We start from the raw sequence: 18,894 nt of genomic DNA, 5'->3' as shown, positions 1-18,894 counted from the left end.
GAACGATTAATTCTTTTAATCGTGTAACATATTGATATAAAATTCAAAAATATTAGGTACAATGTATAATTATTTAGAAATGTTTTGTTATATAAGGATTGATTGAAAAATGTTAACCAATGAATTAAGGACCATTAATATACTGCAGAAAAAAGATATTAAGAGATTTAAAGAATGTTTTTTAAATTTTATTATTTAAATTTTAATATTTTCAATTTTAGTGGTTTTTCTACATAAATTATGATCAGAAAATTGAACCAATCGTATGAATTGAAAATTTTTATACATAAATTCAGTTTTTTTATCAGTTAGTGTGTTGTGTTATGAATTATAGTATATGAGTTTAGTTTTTATATTATCATATATTTTGATATAAAAAAAACATAATATGAACAAAGCACAATATATTTTATTTAAATATTCGAGTGTGTGTATACACACACACACACACACACACACACACACATATATTTAATAAGATCAGAGAAGACTAAATACATTTTTAGAAAATTTTTATAGGCATTATATGAAATTATAAGAGATTAAATAAAAGTAAAAAATAAATAAAAGAAAACATTATATATACTACTGCAATACAATTTTATAGTGTTGATACTATATATATATATATATATATATATATATATAGTATCATCAATTGACGATTTATATATAATTTTAGATAAAAAATTGTTTACCGGGTGTAATGATACATAATATTTAAATAAACAAATAAAATAAGAAATATTATTGCTACAAAAACATCATCTATGCTTTATTAGCAATATTTAAATTATTGCTGCAATATTTGTAATTATTGCAAAATGTTGCCCACGATAATTCGGTTTTAACATAAATTTTTTTTAATTAATTAAGCGGTATCCATAATTAATGTAGAGAATCTAAGCTGATTTTTAGTATTTTTTGAATTAAAAAAAAAACCTAAATTTGAGAAAGTTATAGCTTGCTAAAGTTTTTTTGATGCCGGCAACTTCAAAAAATTTCGCATATAAGGTATGACGTCACTGCCCATTTTTGTGTAATATATTTTCTTCAATTTTGCAGATATTGCAAAAATTCATAAAGTTTATAAAGAAAGTATGCCATGGCCAAATTTCGAGCATTAATGGATGTTAGAAATATATTTAACAATTATAATATACAATCGAGTTAGTTTATGTTTCGTGCCATACTTGGCCTTCTTCAGAACATTAAATCATAAATAATATCGCATTAACAATAAAAGACTCGGGTACGATCCAGCGCTACGATTTCCAATCATGCGAGTGTTTTCTCAGTCGTCTGTAACCTTTTGCTACAAACACACGCTCTCAATAGACGATGGAAAGAATTCTCTTGCGTTTCTGTTGCATTGACCGCTTATGTGAGTCCGTTTTTATGAGTCTAACTTAATAATTAAATTCACGTAATCTTACGGAATTTTCGATACAGTTGCCACTAAGTTGGTCGGGCGACAAATGGCTTGCGATCGCTCCAGTTTCATGGACATACATAAGTCTTGCAACACAGGAAACGGCTGTTTCACCCTGTAATTTGACTAACAATCGACGACATATTCTAACTTCAACATGACTAATTTTCTACAGACATGCCATGGGTCACATGGGTGAGATTTGATTGAAAATCGTAGCGCCGGATCGTACCCGAGTTTTTTATTGTTAATGCGGTATTATTTATGATTTAATGTTCTGAAGAAGGCCAAGTATGGCACGAAACGTAAACTAACTCGATTGTATATTATAATTGTTAAATATATTTCTAACATCCATTAATAATGCTTGAAATTTGGCCATTGTTCATTACTCAGCTGTTGCTTTATCGAGCATAATCATTTCGTTATTTGAAAGTATGCCATGATCTATCAGACCGCTTAATAAAAAAACTTTATGTTAAAACCGAATTCTATATAATATAATCACAGATTGAGATTCGACATGTCTCAGACAACTGGGAGCTATAGTATTTCCGTCAACTCGTCGGTTATTTTGTGAGATACTTTAATGTACGTGTAAACAAAAACATTAATAAATGTCGTTGACACATAGAATGTCACCACTAACTCACCAGTAATTTATACGGTTTATATAATATTTCTTTTTAGTTTCTAAAATATCATCACATCACATGTCTACCTATATATTATACAATAGCATTGTAATTTGATCTCATTGAAGTCGTATCGACAAAATATACCTACGGCAATAGAAATATTCTCTGTCGATCGACGTTCACGCTTCCTTATTTACCAGCGGCTGCAGATTGTCATCATTTATCCACTTGTACTGTCATTCAAAGCGAATCAAGGGAATGAAAGCGTCCTAGTATTTCAAAATATACACGAATCATTCGCTTTCAATAATGTTATACATTTGCAAAATAATAATAATAATAATAATAATAATAATAATAATAATAATGATGATGATGATGATGATGATGATGATGATGATGATGATGATGATGATGATGATGATGATGATGATGATGATGATGATGATGATGATGATGATGATGATGATGATGATGATGATGATGATGATGATGATGATGATGATGATGATGATGATGATGATGATGATGATGATGATGATGATGATGATAATAATAATAATAATAATAATAATAATAATAATAATAAACTTATACAAATAAATTAAAGTTTAATAATACAATGTAAAACATGTTATATATAAATATAATTTAATAATAATAATTAAAAATAAAGCTACAGCAGCATTAACTTTATGTTACTCGTGTGGGGTGTAAAATACACAACTCAGCTTTAGAAATTTACTAAATTTACAAAGTAAAATAGATATTTTTTAAGGTATAAAATACACTCTACGAGTAATTACGTTAAAGAAACTATATGAGTAATGTAGGGTTATTACTGTTATAATATGTTTGATCCAGAAAGTCTTTTAGCAAGATGTGTAACCATAAATATATGAAGATGAATGCATAAAGAAAAATTATGAAAAATAATAACAACACAAAGATAATAATCTTATTATATAATTAAAATTAAAATAATTAATTTTTGTAATGTAAAATGCAAAGCTGCAATGCGAAAAGAAAGAAAAAAAGCAGAGATCACAATAGCATCATTTTATAGTAGTCTAATTTTATTTATTTTATCAATATTTTTCGCATTTTTGCGCTTGAAATAGGTAGAGGAAGTGCGAATAATGAAGAATAAAGAGGTAATATGAAATATTACGATATCTAGCTTATTAAATGTTACAACCTAGCAGACAGCAGTAGAATTACTAGCTGCTGAACCCCTATCTAAACGTACAAAACGGCAATGTAGCACGAGGTGTCATGTAGTTAATTACGTGTAATTTACATGTAATTTAACATTTTGTGTGTATCGCTACTTGCGTAAGGTTAATTCATAAACTTTTATTTTACAACCAATCTACTTCACAGATTCTTAGTCGCTTTTCGTTACATGTAAAACTAAGATAAAGCTTTAATGTAATCTATTTAGCAAGTGTTGTGTATGATAAATATGTGGTATATAAATATGATAAAGAAGAAAAAATTGCGCTGTTGAATAATGTGGAAGTTTGTATAACCTGCCACTTTTTATAAGTATTATTGCATAGACGTGTGGAAATAGGTGGAAGACATTAATATGAGTGTTAGAATATAATAAACTTATATATATATTATATTCTCAATACTTTCATATTAATTTCTTCCACTTATTTCAATCTAAACGTCAAAACAAGCAGAAAAGTGCAAGAAGATTTTTGGTAAAAAAAACTGGAATTCCCAGTTGGAGATACATTGATAGGAGTACTTATACCGAAACGTTAAAAAATAATTATTATTGCAGTTTATACTCTAATGTTTCTTTCTTTCAGAAGTAATATTATTTTGATGAGTATATATTATTAATAAAAGTTTTAAACATGTTATAGGGTAACTAGGGGGAATATGCCACTTAACAAAAATTTGTTTTTTTTTTATTTCTATTTTTCTTTCTCTTTGAAGTATCTTTGCATACTGGTCTCTTTTTTCCTTTTTTTCTGTTATTTGTATATGATTTTAATAAAATATTTTAATTGTTTACTATAAAAAAAATACAAAGGTGTTGCAAAGTAGTATATATTATCCAACCATATAATATGCTACATAGTATAAGGTAATATACGTACAAACATGTAGTAATTTAACTTTAAAAGTTACTTTATTCATAAAAACAGTACAATATAGAATTTAAAATAAGTCAGGACAAATAATTTTTAACATAAAAAATAAAATTTTAAAATTAAATTGTAATATTAAAATTATTGTAATATTGGATTACAACATTTGAAATTAAACTAAAAAATAAATCTTAAATACTTTAAAACTTTAAACCTTACAAACTTTAAAACCTTATAAACATTAAGATTTTAAAACTTTGTTTTTGTGTCAGCTACACTTTATTTAGCTACATTTTTTCCTTTTTAGTCTTTCTCGTATTTGAGGCATTTTTGTTTAAAACATGTAAAGCAATATTTTTATTACTTTCTTTGTATTTTAAAAGTGTTGTGTACTACAAGTAGTCTAAATTATCCGGAATACAATTTTGCAAAATATTAAAATAGGATGTAGCTTATTCATATAACGTATGAAATAAATATTCAAGTTTATTTATTTTTAACATTTATACGGGAAAATATTTGTTTATACTGTTTACAACTTTCTAATCTATATACTGGCATTTTATTCCTATTTATATAGTTGCATATTTCCCCAAGACACAGAGTTTTATATTGTAATAAGCCTGTACAATACGGCTGTCAGTAAAACGAACCAGCAACGCACTTTTATTTTATAACCAATACTAACAGAACGACAAGCTAATTGAGCTAAAAATAATGTAACGCTTGAAGCATAAGTTACATAAAGCATTAAGAAAGTTGTAAAAAGCACGTTGTCAAATGTACTTACCTCATAAAAACTACCTATAATATTGCCAAGAAATGAACAAAACTTATGCAAAACGTCAGATATAGAACTATAATATATGAACAATTTCATAGTATGGTTCAAATTTTTTATAACAATACTGCAAGTCCAAGTGTGTTATTTTAGCAGTTTTAGCTGAAGCTCTTCTTATACATATATTTCTTGCCGTTTTAAAACACTTCATTTAACATGTTTGAACGTATTAACTTTTAATTTAATACGATCAAACGTGTTAAATAACGTACTTTAACACATAAAAAACCATGTAAAAAGAGCTTCAGTCTAATGTGTTATTTTTAGATGTTTATACGTGTAAAAATAACACACTTAGATTTGCAGTAAAATACTTAGCATTACAACTTACAATCAACAAAAACTGAGTTCAGTTATCTTTAATATTATAGTTTTCAATTTTTTTTTTTAAAGTTTTAGACTATTCCGTAGAGTATATAATACCGGCACTTTTTTTTCTCTATACAAAATGTTTTACACATTACAAATTAATTTTGATGGCACACATTTGATGAATCTGAAATTATTTATTTTTATTAGTGAAAATTTCGAATAGTTTTGAAAATGATCGCAGAAGAATAGCTTTTGGCAAACTAAATTTTAGAGGAATAAGATAGGTAACAATATCATTTCTTCAAATTTTTAATTTATTTAATTTTAATTTATTTAATTTATTTAATTTTAAATAGGTTTTATATATATATATAGTAGAATAAAACTTTAATTAAATGTTCAATTAGTTAACCCTGTTAACCTATCTCGATATCTTTGTTCTTGTGTAAGGCATAAAAAGTGTAAGGCATAAAATAGAACGAAAATAATGATAATGATTTAATTGTAATGTCGCTTATGAGGTTATTTTATAAATAATAAACGCGGGCAAGACGCGAGTTATTGTATCTCATAATTAACGAGCTTACAGCCTCCGACATTGTCCGTCGGTGATTAACAGGGTCCCCCGTGTGGAATCAGACTTGGACCGATCGATTGAAGCAAGATCTATTTGTAAAATACGACAAGTTTGCCCGGCCGACGCAACATTTTAATACAACAGTGGTCAAATTCGACATTACTTTGCTTTATGTCGATGTGGCAAGTATGCGCGACTATTAAAACGCGTAATAGACGTATCTTTATCCTCGCGATTCTATTCTTTTCGATTTTCAGGACGACTTTAAATCTACCATCACCGTCAACGGATGGGCTTCTCATGTACGTGAAACTTAATGTCTTTATATAATACGCTTAACACTCCTATATAACATTTAAGCATTTAATTAACATAAAGGTTTGGAAATTTTAATAAAATTTAAATAATTTTATGTTACATATAAGTTATTTGTATTCAAGATACATTAAATGAAATTTTGAAATAAATGAGATATTCTTACATAGTGACTGTTAAAAAAAAAGATATTTTTAAATTAGAGCCGATTTCTTACTAAAGATGTTAAAAATAGTTATTTATCGCAATTTTTTAGTTTTGAATTTTTTATATTTTTGTAATTAAGCCTCAAATAATTCTGTTAACGTGATTTTTACTTAAATAATAGTTTCTTTATTTGATATTAAAGTTAAGGTGATGCTGGAGTCGTCTGTTTTATCGATAAAATTACCATTTTCTTTCTACTCATGTAGCGTTGTATTAATTTGATAGAATTAATAATGCTTTTCCATATAATTGCAGTACATACATCAATGTTTCAGGGAAACTTCAATTTTATATAGAAAACGAGAAAAAATTACGGAATTACAGATTTCCTTACCTACTTTTATTCTAATATGGCGTCTCGATGTACAGCAATCGCTGTCAACTCGATCATCACAAGATGTGCTTTCAGTCCAGCCAAAATACAATTGGACCTAGAAAAAATTGCAACACAAGGTTTTATGACGTGATTGTGTTCAGAAAAATATACTGAACAACATATTCAAATTCCGACATTTTCCGCTATCTCTAAGTATGTTTTTTATTAACAATTTATAAACAAATTCGTTTATCTCAACAAATACGAAGAATTTCGAAATTTTTGTAGATATCAAAATTGTAGAGCAGACAAATATCTATAAAAAATGTTTTTATGAGTTTTTCTAAATATCTCATATTATTTGAGATATTTGCAACGGAAGCTCAAAACACATTATAGCGCTGCGCGCTTACGGCCAACATTAGCCAGATAAATTAACATCTGTTTCCAGGGTGGCCACAAGGTGGTTGTTGGATCAATTGTCACCCCATTTTTTGTTTTTCTATTGTTTTTGTTTTTAATATTTTTAAATTTTTGTTTATAATTTTTAACCCTATTCACTCCAACGTGTTTTCCGCTCTTTTTAATCCTCGCATCATAACTTACGAACGAATTGACGAAATTTAATGTTCCAAAGCGCAAATTAAAGCTACTACTTTTAGCTTTAATTTGCGCTTTGGAACATTAAATTTCGTCAATTCGTTCGTGAGTTATGATGCGAGGATTAGAAACCCGTTGGGACATGAAAGGGCTGGTTGGAATGAATAGGGTTAATTTTTTCATTTTTTTATATTTAAATGAGTGTACAGTAGAGTGCAGTATAACGCTCGCTAGTAGTTCGGACTCGATCGACTCGATCACGCGCATTCACGCCACGAACCGAAGAGCCAAAAACAAAAACGCATTAAGCAGGCGATTAGCATCGGCCGCCTCGCCGTCTGGTCTCCGCTTGCTGTGACAAAAACGCACGCACTTCGAAAGCGCGAAACTACACCTATTTCGAAAAGATCGCGCACATCTAATACATGCAGCATACATAACACTAAAATCTGTGTATTTGCACCATGGAGTCTTTTTGCATTATATGCAAAAAAAATGTCAGTGAAGTGTTTTAAAAATATTAAAAACAATAAAAAAACAAAAAATGGGGTGACAATCGATCCAACAGCCTCCTTATGACCACCCTGGAAACAGATGCTAATTTATCTGGTTAATGTTGGCCGTAAGCGCGCAGCGCTATAATGTTTTGAGCTTCCGTTGCAAATATCTCAAATAACATTTTTTGTAGATATTTGTCTGCTCTACAACTTTGATCTCTACAAAAATTTCGAAATTCTTCGTATTTGTGGAGATAAACGAATTTGTTTATAAATTGTTAATAAAAAACATACTTAAGGATAGCGGAAAATGGCGGAATTTGAATATGTTGTTCAGTATATTTTTCTGAACACAATCACGTCATAAAACCTTGTGTTGCAATTTTTTCTAGGTCCAATCGTATTTTGACTGGACTATATAAAAGATATATACCATTGACACAAACGTGAAAATGAGTTTCCCTGAATTGCACAACGAGAAAAACATCGATAAACCCTCCAAATCGAGATTAGAAGTTTAATATAAGAGTACAGTGTATATGACGATTCGTGCGTATGTGTGCGTGCAATGTAGGTGCTATCCTTGTCTACGTCCTTGTCTATTATACAAGGACAGATATAGGTCAATAACATAGAAAATGGTCATTTTGTCGGTTATACTGACGATTCCAGCATCACCTTAATTTTAAAAAATTTTTATTGTTTGTAACTCTAAAATTATATATAAGTTTTTCAATCTATGCTAAGAAAAAATCGACCAAGGATCGAATCTGTTATTTAAGAAATATAACTTTTTGCGATATTTAGTATACAGGATATCTGATGATAAAATTAAAACAGAAGATTTTTTATGAAAAAAAATGATATAAAAATGTAAAATAAAATCTTATGTAAAAAGCTTTGCCTTAAAAAATAATTATTTTACAAATTAAAAAAATTGTATAACATTATAATGTGCTCCTTGCATTTATCTTTGTAAATTTGAATAATTTTTGATGACATTGTGTTACATGTTGTCAAATTTGAATCAATAACAGCTATTAAAATATGTACAAAAGATAAAAATTTTAGTAAAAGAAAAAGTGATTTAAATTTAATTTTTATATTTTAATAACTTTATTTATTTTAAATTTGATTAAGTAGAATATATTCTATAGTTTATTTATATGTCAATTTTTCCCCCAAAAATTAATCTTATAAAAAAATTTTATTTTACGTTTTTGATTTATTTCTTTATGAAGAGATTATCTCTTTTTTATTATACTATGTAGTTTAGAGAAATTCTGTATATTTTTTTGATATTATAACAAGTGGCGTATTGTATCATAACCTTATATTGTAACTTTTTTATAATTAATATTGCAAAAATACGCTCAATGTATACTTAATAATTAAGATCAGAGATGCAAGTTTCTTAATTTTTTATTCATTATCATTTTCTATTTTGTATTTAGATGTGGACAGATGAGAAGCTCAAATGGGATCCTGCAAAATATGGCAATATCCAACATATTCATGTAGGAAGTCACGAAATATGGCAGCCAGACATTCTGCTGTATCACAGGTATATAATCATTTATCTTGATTCTTTGAAAAAATGTATGTGAACATCTAAAATAGTGTTCAGAATTTTCGTGTAATGAATTTCAAATCTTAAATTTTACTCAAACTATTTAAACCTGCAAATATATCCCATCAGTTTAAACGGTTTAGTCTGTCAGATCTGACTTTTTCTCTATTTCAAATTACATAAAATTAGACAATATATTGCGCAAATTTAAACAATATATTGTTGTTTATTTTTTGTTTGCAATAAGTACTAATTTTGCTCAAATTTTTTTTAATATTGGACTATCTATTTGATCAAACTAATGATCAAATAGATAGATTATGAGTTTCTTTCAAACAATTGAAACTTTGAAAACTCGTACATTTCTACGTTAAAATGTTCGAATAGCTTGACCATGTAATTCTTTCTCAAACCTTAATCTAAAATTATGTCAAATTATTCGATATACTTTATTTTATTCAGTGGAACCGCGGGTACAGTCGAGCATTATGGTGACACGGCCTGCATCATCTTCCATGATGGTCAAGTATTATGGGTGCCACCCGCGCAATTTATTGGCCTTTGCGAACTGAATCTTCGTCTTTGGCCCTTTGATACTCAAGTTTGCAATATGACGTTCGGCTCCTGGACGTACCATGGCGAGCAAATCGACATGCGATTGAGCGAGACCGAAAACATGGTATGAAAAATGTTACTACATTTATTCACGTCTGTCTCTGAATTCAATTTTACACAGGATGCAAAAATTACGTCGCAATTTTCTCAGAAAAAAAAGATAGATACCGACACATCTATATTTACGAAGATTTAGATGTGTCGGTTTGTGACAAAGTTTAATTTACCAGATGCTTGAAAAGGGCCCAATCCGAAGGGCCGAAACGTCGTAACGTTTCTTGTACATACTTTGCCAATTGTAGTCGAAAGAAATAAACCTTTCTTGTTTAATTGTCATTGGCGGAATAAACAATCGATTTCTGTAAAATTTATTCTTAAATTTGAGATTTTGAATCCTTATTTATTTTTTTATTTATACATTCCCTATTGAGAGAAAAGATAGTTAATAATAGACGATGATGTACAGGTTATACAAGAGATATTAAGAAAAAAGATTTAAGATCCGGAATAAGATGCAGATTGCATGTAAACAAAAGAAAATTTCACTTTTAGTCCCAAAATCCGATTAAAGATCAAATTAAAATTGAAAAAACAATAACGCATCATTTTTGTAAATAGAATGATTAAGAAGTAATGGTAGTACAATTAAGAAATTGACAATTCCAGTGAAAAAATAAAAATAATTAAATTTGTTGTGTAGTTTCATCTTTCAAAAAATCAATTTAAAAAATTCAAGTTTCTACTTTTTAATATTTTTCACTTTCTAAAATTTAAATAATTCTTATTTATTTTTTGAAATCCTACCTAGTTTAACAGTGGCTATTAAGATGTTAATTTTCCAATTGTTAAACACAACTTTTCAAAAAATAAAGTATAACAAAATTTTATAATTACTGACTCAATTTTACATGTCATTTCAAAAGTTTCTCTCTCTCTCTCTCTCTCTCTCTCTCTCTCTCTCTCTCTCTCTGTGAGTATCGCCAGTTCGTTGTATTTTTGCTCCTGCATTAAGTGATAATTGTTGCTGCTTTAAGCTGCCTTTGGGCTGTTCTGTTGCAGGTATAAGCAAGTCTTTAATTGCTTGTCACGAGCTATAATCATTTTCTTGGTACTCACTGCTTATTTCTGAGCATTTCGTTGACAAGCAATTTTGCTCATCATAACGTTATTCTCGGAAATCTGTGGAACTCTTGGAATCTGTCGTGATAGGCGTTGACTGCTGCTGCGCATGCGCCTGCCTTGTCGATCTGACCTGTTCTATACTTCCGGTCGCTTGCCGTTTCTCTATTTGATGCTAACTCCGTGCACGTACCGGTGACTGCTGATTGGCCGCTGTTTGCGCACGTGCCCATCGTTGCCTGCTTGTGCATGTGGCGACACCTTTGGGCTCTGAGTGGCACTACCTTCTGTACCCACCGAACAGCCGCTTTGCATTGGTTCTCCTCTGCGCTGCTGTCCAGTTATGCAGCGTACAGGCATCAAGTGTACCAGGTGCAAGAAGTCGATTGCGACCGAGGCTGTTGAATGTAAGTGCGGGAAAACTTTCCATCCTGGTTGCGTCAAGCCATTTTCCGTAACAAGATACGCGGACCATTGCTGTAAGGAGCTGGCTGCTTCGCAGCCTCCGGTGCCGGGCGTGGACGCTGTAAACGTTCTGCCTTGCGTGTCGTCTGCGGCTTCCCCGGTTTCTCACCTCACACCGGGTGTTGAATGCACCGAGCGGTTTGACTTTGCCAACACGACCAGCCAGACTGACGTTGCAACCAATACGCTGTTGCGCCAATTGATTGAGCAGTTGAGGGCATCGGAAGCACGATTCTCTGCTTTCATAGAGACGTCGGATTCACGATTTTCGGCGTCTGAGGCTCGATTCTCAGCTTTTATCGAGGACCAGCGGCATACGAGCAATGTAATTAACGACAAACTTAATCAACTGGGTGTGATTGCAGAGGGTGTCGATCGCAATAGTCAGCGCATTACCGAGCTTGAGCAGCAATGTGCTGCTCTTGAACGTGAGGTGCGCGAATTGAAGGGTGACTCGAGTTCTCATCCTGTTTTGCAGCCTTCCGCGTCTCGAGGCTCGCGAACGTCGGATATTATTATTTCTGGGATACCTGGTTCTTTTACCGACTCATCTGAACTGCTCGTTGCCAGCGTTTTTCGCGCGCTGGGTATACCACAGCTTGCGTCCGACGTTCTTGAGACTCGGGACGTGGGGGTTGGCAATGCGTCTGCGACGCGTGAGGCGGCGCCTGGCACTGTTTCCGCCTCCGATCGTGCGGTCACCACCGTTAAACCGCGGTCAATTATTGTTGTGCTCAAGTCGCGTGAGATTCGTGACTTCGTTCTCGGGACTGTGCGCCGCAGGCGTCGCTTGACTGTCAGCGATGTCCTCTCGAAGGAAGTCCCCGGGCACATTTACATTAACGAGCTGCTTCCCGCGGATATTTATAACTTGTTACGCAGGATTCGCACGAGGGCTAAACAGTTATCTTTTAAGCACGTATGGTGCAGGGACGGCCTGATCTTTGTCCGTAGAGACCGCGGTCAATCTCCGATTTTGATCACCACCGAGGCTGATCTGGCGGAGCTCCAGTGACCCACGGTTGACGCCGGCCGTGTTTCGTCTGCTTCGCATGACCGTCTCGCGATTGCCCACTTTAACGCTAGCTCCCTTCCTGCTCATCTTGAGTCAATACAGGCCTTTTTATCATTCAACTTTTTTCACATTATCTCAATTTCCGAGACTTGGCTTCACTCACACATTTCTGACGATCTAGTGCGTATCTCTGGCTATTATTTGTTGCGTGTTGACAGGGAGGGCAGGGAGGGTGGCGGTGTGGCCTGTTATGTGCATGAATCATTGCGTGCGCGCGTTCTTGCGTCGTCACCTTCTGCTTTCTCGAATGCACCCGAATATCTCATTCTCGACATCCGTTACGGCACACGCGAGCCTCTCTTATTCACTACTATGTATCGCAGACCGAAAGGCAGAAACCTTAGTAATTACATCGATGCACTTTCCGTATTCACTCCTAGTTACAAGAACATTATTATTACTGGCGACCTAAATTGTAACCTCCTCGCTTCTTCATATGAGGCTAATCATCTTAGGAGCATTGTTTCGCAGTTGTCCCTCAATATCGTCGAGTCGCAACCGACTTTTCATACCAGCTCCTCAGACTCTTGGTTAGACGTTTTTATAGTCGACAACCTCGATAAAGTTTTATCTTACCGTAAGTCGGATGCCCCCTTCATCAACGGCCATGATCTCATCGAGCTTACCTATTCTGTCAAGGCTCCGTCCTTCACGGATCGTACTTTGGTCCGTCGTTGCTATAAGGGATTTGATAATCATGAGTTCGTTGAGACTCTTACCTCCAAGCTCCTTTCATCCTTCCCGCGCGATTTTGGCCTGACGAGCCCGGGCGAGTCGGAGATTGACGACATCCTGAGCACCGTTACTAATGATATCACCGCCAGCTTGAATCTACATGCTCCTATTCATTCTTTTCGTGTGACTCGTCCGTCGGCGCCTTGGCTTACAGTTGACCTTATACGCGGAATTCGGCATCGTAACCGCCTCTTCAACGCGGCACGTAGATCTGGCAACATTCTCGATTTCCATATTTACAGGCTCTTTAGGAATCAACTTACACTTGATTTGCGAGGTGCAAGAGAGCGGTTTCACATGAATAGATTGAGTTCAGTCTCTGATCCGTCCAAGATATGGCGGCAACTGGCCAATCTTGGTTTAGTTGAATCGCCTCTTTCCTCACCTCTCAACTTCTTTTCACGTGATCTCTTGAATGCTCATTATTCCTCTGTCTCTAATCGTTTTCCTTCTTGCACTCAATCTCAATTCTCCAATATCATTCTATCCATTGTGCCCGTCGAACCACAGTTTAGTTTTACCGAAATATCTTATGACGACCTATCCTCCCTAATGGTTTCATCATCTTCTGTTTCTTTTGCCTCGGGTTACGATCGATTGCCTCTGTTTGCCATAGCTCTGGCCTTGCCTCATATTGGTAACCTCCTGACCACCTTTTTCAACTGCTGCCTCAGTCTGGGCTATTTTCCATCACTTTGGAAACGCGCTATCGTGCGCCCTCTCTCCAAGGTCAAATCTCCTTCTTCTCCGTCCGAAACGAGACCCATTGCTAACTTGTGTGAACTCTCGAAGCTGTTCGAAAAAATCTTGCACCGCCAAATCGTTGACTTTGTCAACAAGCACCACATTCTCGACGACCGTCAATCGGGCTACCGTAAGGGTTACTCCACCCAGTCCGCTCTCCTAAGATTATTCCACGATATCAAGAGCGGCGTTGATGCGGGCGAGGTATTGATCCTCGTCCTCTTCGACTTTAGTAAAGCCTTCGATACCGTCTCACATCCTCTACTTCTAACCAAACTGAGGCAACTAGGGTTTTCAGATCTCGCCCTAAAACTAATTTTTTCATACCTCACTGGTCGCTCCCAAGCGGTTGCCGATCTGGCGGACGTATTCTCCGATTGGCTACCTGTCACCTCAGGTGTTCCTCAGAGATCGGTATTGGGTCCGCTCCTTTTTTCCCTATTTATCAACGACATTGGTGCTTTCCTAAGATTCACTCAACGCTTGATTTTTGCTGACGACACGCAAATTTACCGTAGGTGTCTCTCTAGTCAGCTGAATGTTGCCTTGCAGTTAGTGGCTCACGATGTTGGGGTTATATCAGAATATGCGGCCACAAATGGATTATCTCTCAATCTTAAAAAATCCAAGGTTCTAATACTCGGCAGCAAGCGTTACGTTGACCATATTAATTTTAATGAATTACCTCTCATCTCCGTTGGTGGTACCTCTATTCCGTTTGTCACCCAGGCGCGGAATCTAGGCGTCATCATGAGCTCTGACCTATCTTGGGACGGCCACGTCGCCCATATTTCCAGGAGGGTACACTTCACGCTGCACAAGCTCAAGTATCACAAAAACTCTTTATCATTCCAGTTGCGCGTAAAACTTGTGTCTGCTTTGATTTGGCCTTTGCTGGATTACTGTTCTCTCGTTTACAACGACGTCACAGACGAGCTCAATACCAAACTGCAAAGGCTTATCAATTGTGCGATTCGGTTTATCTTCAGTTTGAGAAGGGATGAACATATTACTCCTTATCGTCATCGACTCAGGTGGCTGACTGTGAGAAATAGACGTCTATACTTCCTCGGTATTGAGATGTTCAAAATATCTAATGGTATGTCCCCTAGCTATCTCTCTGAGATCTTTGTCAAGGCCGATCTCTCGATGAGGCGATCTTCACGTCTGGCGCTTCCTCACACCTTCCAAATTCCTATCCATAGAACTGAGACTTATCACAGGTCCTTCCACCTTGCGGGCATTTACTTATGGAATTCGCTACCTGTTGAAGTAGTGTTGTCGTCGTCCATCAATGAATTCAAGCAAAAGCTCTATGACTACCTTTTTTCACTTGAACTGGGTTCCGTCTGAGGTTCTGCAGGGGGCCTTACCGCTGGGTGAGACGTGGCATGAGTGCGTGATCATGTTGCGTCACGTATGCTAAGTGTGTTCTAGTCTTTGTAAATAAATTATTGCTGCGTCAAAATCTACACTAGTGCCAAGTGGCGATGTCACAATTCCGTTTTCAGTTCTTATTCAGTTTGAGAGAGCTCAACGACCGAACTCCGTTGACTCACTAATCTCAGCAATACTTCACACAACATTTCACACAACTTATACCTATTCAACAAAATTTAGTTGTGTGATGTATTGCCATCACATCAATTATGTACATTCAGGCACGTTTCATTTGTTTATTTGGTTTTATAATGATGAGGCGGTGGCCGAGTGTAAATGATTTATTATTATTTTTTGCTTTTTACACATCATTATCTTCATCGTTTCCACTTCTGCTCGCCGCTTCATTACAGTTATCACACCGTGTCTTTTCTCTTAGTTCTTACTTATTCTAATTTTGTCTTTTGTATTTTGCTCTTGCCTATTACATATTTTCTTGTATTATTCATTATCGCCTAAAGTCTTGACTATGGCGAAATAAAGAATCAATCAATCAATCAATCTCTCTCTCTCCTCCCCTCCACTTTTCCCAGATTATAAAATCAAACAGTTCTTTTTGCAAAAAAAAATCATAAAAACTTTTTGTTTATTATTATTATTATATATATATAGATTAGTTAATATATATAATATAAAATAAAATTTTTTACAATGTATTTAATGTTATTATTTATTTGATGATATCATATAATGTAATGATATTAAGATAGCGATTTACAATAGGAACGCATGTACGTGAAAAATGCAGGGTGGAAATTAATGGACTTGAGCAAATCGCGTGAATCAGTCGTGTATTCGTGTTGTGCGGAGCCATACATCAATCTAAATTTTAAGATGACTTTAAAAAGGAACTCGGCACTTTATTGCAGTATATTGCTGATGCCTGCTGCCGGTGTGTACCATTAATTATTGTTTAGATAGCGTTAACTCTCAGTAGCGGTCGCGCGTGTTCTATGTAAACAAAATATATTGTTTTAATTGTCTAATAATTTCAATTGTTTTTTATTTTAAAAAATAATGTTACAAAAATAAAAGTTCTACAGTTTTTAGATGGAGATATGATATTTGCAAACAAAGTTTTATAAAATGCGTTTTTTCATAAGATAATATATTTTTTTAAATAAAATAATATATTTTTTATAAATCAATTTTGACAAAATATAAATAATATTCTATTATTAATTTAAGATGTTTCATACTTTATATATATATATATATATATATATATATATATATATATATATATATTAAAATCAAAACAAAGTATGAAATATTTCACAAACTATTGATTTTAAAAGTAGAAATTTTAATGCAGAATACTTATGAAAATTTAATTGTTGCATGCCTTATTTTTTTTTCTTTTCCTAAGAATATCAAACTTATATTTTAAATATTTTTTTCTAAAATAAAGCACTATGAAATATTAGAGATAATATATTAAAAGTATACAGATTCTTTTTGCTTATTGTTTTACAAATTTTTATTGCAACAAATATTTTTGTCACAAAAATTTACCATTTATTTTATAATATTGTTTTACACAATGATATAATTTCAGAGATAGTTGCCTGGCTCAGTGTTGTACATTAAATTGTAATTGAATAAATTTTTATTTGATTACGAATAACAAATAATTTTTGTATTCGTTATTTTTTATTTGTTGATTGAATTATTTATTATTAAAATTATTCGTTACTTACAATAAAATATGTTTATTCGTTATTTGTATTCGTTATTTTTTATTTATTAATTGAATTATTTATTATTAAAATTATTTGTTATTCACAATAAAACATATTTATTCGTCATTTTTATTCAAAAATGGAATAAAATATATAAAAATGTTTGTTAACAAATAATATTTTGTGAACGTAAAGTTATAATTTATTAATTAGTATTTTTAATCTATACATGTAAAAACAAATGTCCTGACTGACTCATCAACACCCAGCCCAAACCCTTAAACGTAAGAAACATAAAATTTGGGGAGTATATTATTTGTTCTATGTAAGCATCCGTAAGAAGGGATTTTTAGAAATCTGCCGTTTAAGGAGATGAAAAGAAGTAAAATGTGTGTTACTGTAGCGAAGCACGCAGGTATTAAGAGCTAGTATTAAATAAATTAAAATAAAATTAAATAAATTTACAATTAATAAAATAAAAATAAAAAGTTCTAAAAAATAAAAAATAAAAAAACTAAAAAGTATAAAATAATACTGAAATTAATAATTACTAAATTAATTTGGCGCCGACTACAAAAAATGGAAAGGAATTTTTTAAAATATTATTAATTTGGCGTTGACTTCAAAAAATTGAAAGAAGTTCTTAAAAGTATTATTTCATACTTTTTAGAGCTTTTTTATTTTGAACAAAACAAGTAACTTCCTTCGCCAATAAATAAAATTCAAAACAACAGTCGTTTTTGTTCGACCCAACTGGCCAAATTGATATATTATTATACTTAAACTCACGACGTTTCGACCGTAATTTTGGTCCAATTCAAGTGAGAAGAGTAATTACGCAATTAATCCGCATAATCCGGATACAATAAATTCATTACGTAGCTGATATCGTGCCCTAACTACATCATGCATACGCAAAGCTAAAAAATGAAAGTGGACATTTACAAAAATTAGCTCACAATAGTCAAAAAGATAAATTGATCAGGAGTCAAAAGTAAAAAAGAATAAAAATAGATTAAAATACAGTAAAAAGGCTTACATATCTTGTCCGTCGAGACAAATTATAAAAGCAGTGTAGCGTGAAAAGAGAAACGTCGCAAGCCATATCATCAGAGAACACATCCGGACAGTATAACTGTCAAAGTCACACTAAATATAACAGACATAATCAGCAAATGACAAGATGTGTTCAAAAATAAAAACGAGCAGAACCAAAACAAAAAGTGCAGACTAAGTAGCACCGATAACGCGGTTGTAAGTCGCAGGCAGATTTTCAGTGTTTTTTTGAAGATTGATTGTGCAATCGTACTTTTTAATAAAAAACATTTCTGCGATTTCTCTTTTCTTAAATTGTCTCTTTTTATGTAAAATCTCACGTTGATGCTAATTAAAATCATGATTGTACGTGAGACGGTATTTACTGACTACTGAATGATTGTTGACATTCTTCCTAATATCGCAGAAATGTTCCTTGATACGTGTCTCTAAGTGCCTTTTTGTTTGTCCAATGTATGTAATGTCACAATTTGCGCAATTAATTTTATAAACCAACTCAGTCTGCTTAAGATTCTGTAGTCTATCTGCATGCATGATGTAGTTACGGCAC

At 32.9% G+C, this 18,894-nt stretch overlaps 2 protein-coding genes across 3 annotated transcripts in view; one reads left to right on the top strand and one right to left on the bottom strand.

The window, feature by feature from the left end:
• Positions 1–18,894, bottom strand: part of LOC143893593 (FMRFamide-related peptides) — a 110,480-nt gene that overhangs the window by 36,839 nt on the left and 54,747 nt on the right. The window lies entirely within an intron of this gene.
• The window catches only part of LOC143893590 (acetylcholine receptor subunit alpha-like 1), a 54,676-nt gene that overhangs the window by 403 nt on the left and 35,379 nt on the right, over positions 1–18,894 (top strand). Inside the window, exons 2-6 of one of the 2 annotated variants that reach the window (XM_077399124.1) lie at positions 5,951–6,090; positions 6,166–6,210; positions 9,298–9,407; positions 9,876–10,092; positions 16,330–16,498. In XM_077399124.1, the coding sequence (XP_077255250.1) occupies positions 5,951–6,090; positions 6,166–6,210; positions 9,298–9,407; positions 9,876–10,092; positions 16,330–16,498 (681 nt within the window). Of the gene's footprint in view, positions 1–5,920; positions 6,095–6,165; positions 6,211–9,297; positions 9,408–9,875; positions 10,093–16,329; positions 16,499–18,894 lie in introns of both variants that reach the window. The other variant, XM_077399125.1, reaches the window with a different exon arrangement.

The sequence above is a fragment of the Temnothorax americanus genome, unplaced genomic scaffold, assembly GCF_048541705.1.
Source record: "Temnothorax americanus isolate GAGA-0224 unplaced genomic scaffold, ASM4854170v1 Scaffold122, whole genome shotgun sequence".
Classification (NCBI taxonomy): Eukaryota; Metazoa; Arthropoda; class Insecta; order Hymenoptera; family Formicidae; genus Temnothorax; species Temnothorax americanus.
Note: the sequence above shows the minus strand (reverse complement) of the source record. Positions and strands in the feature narration are given on the sequence as shown.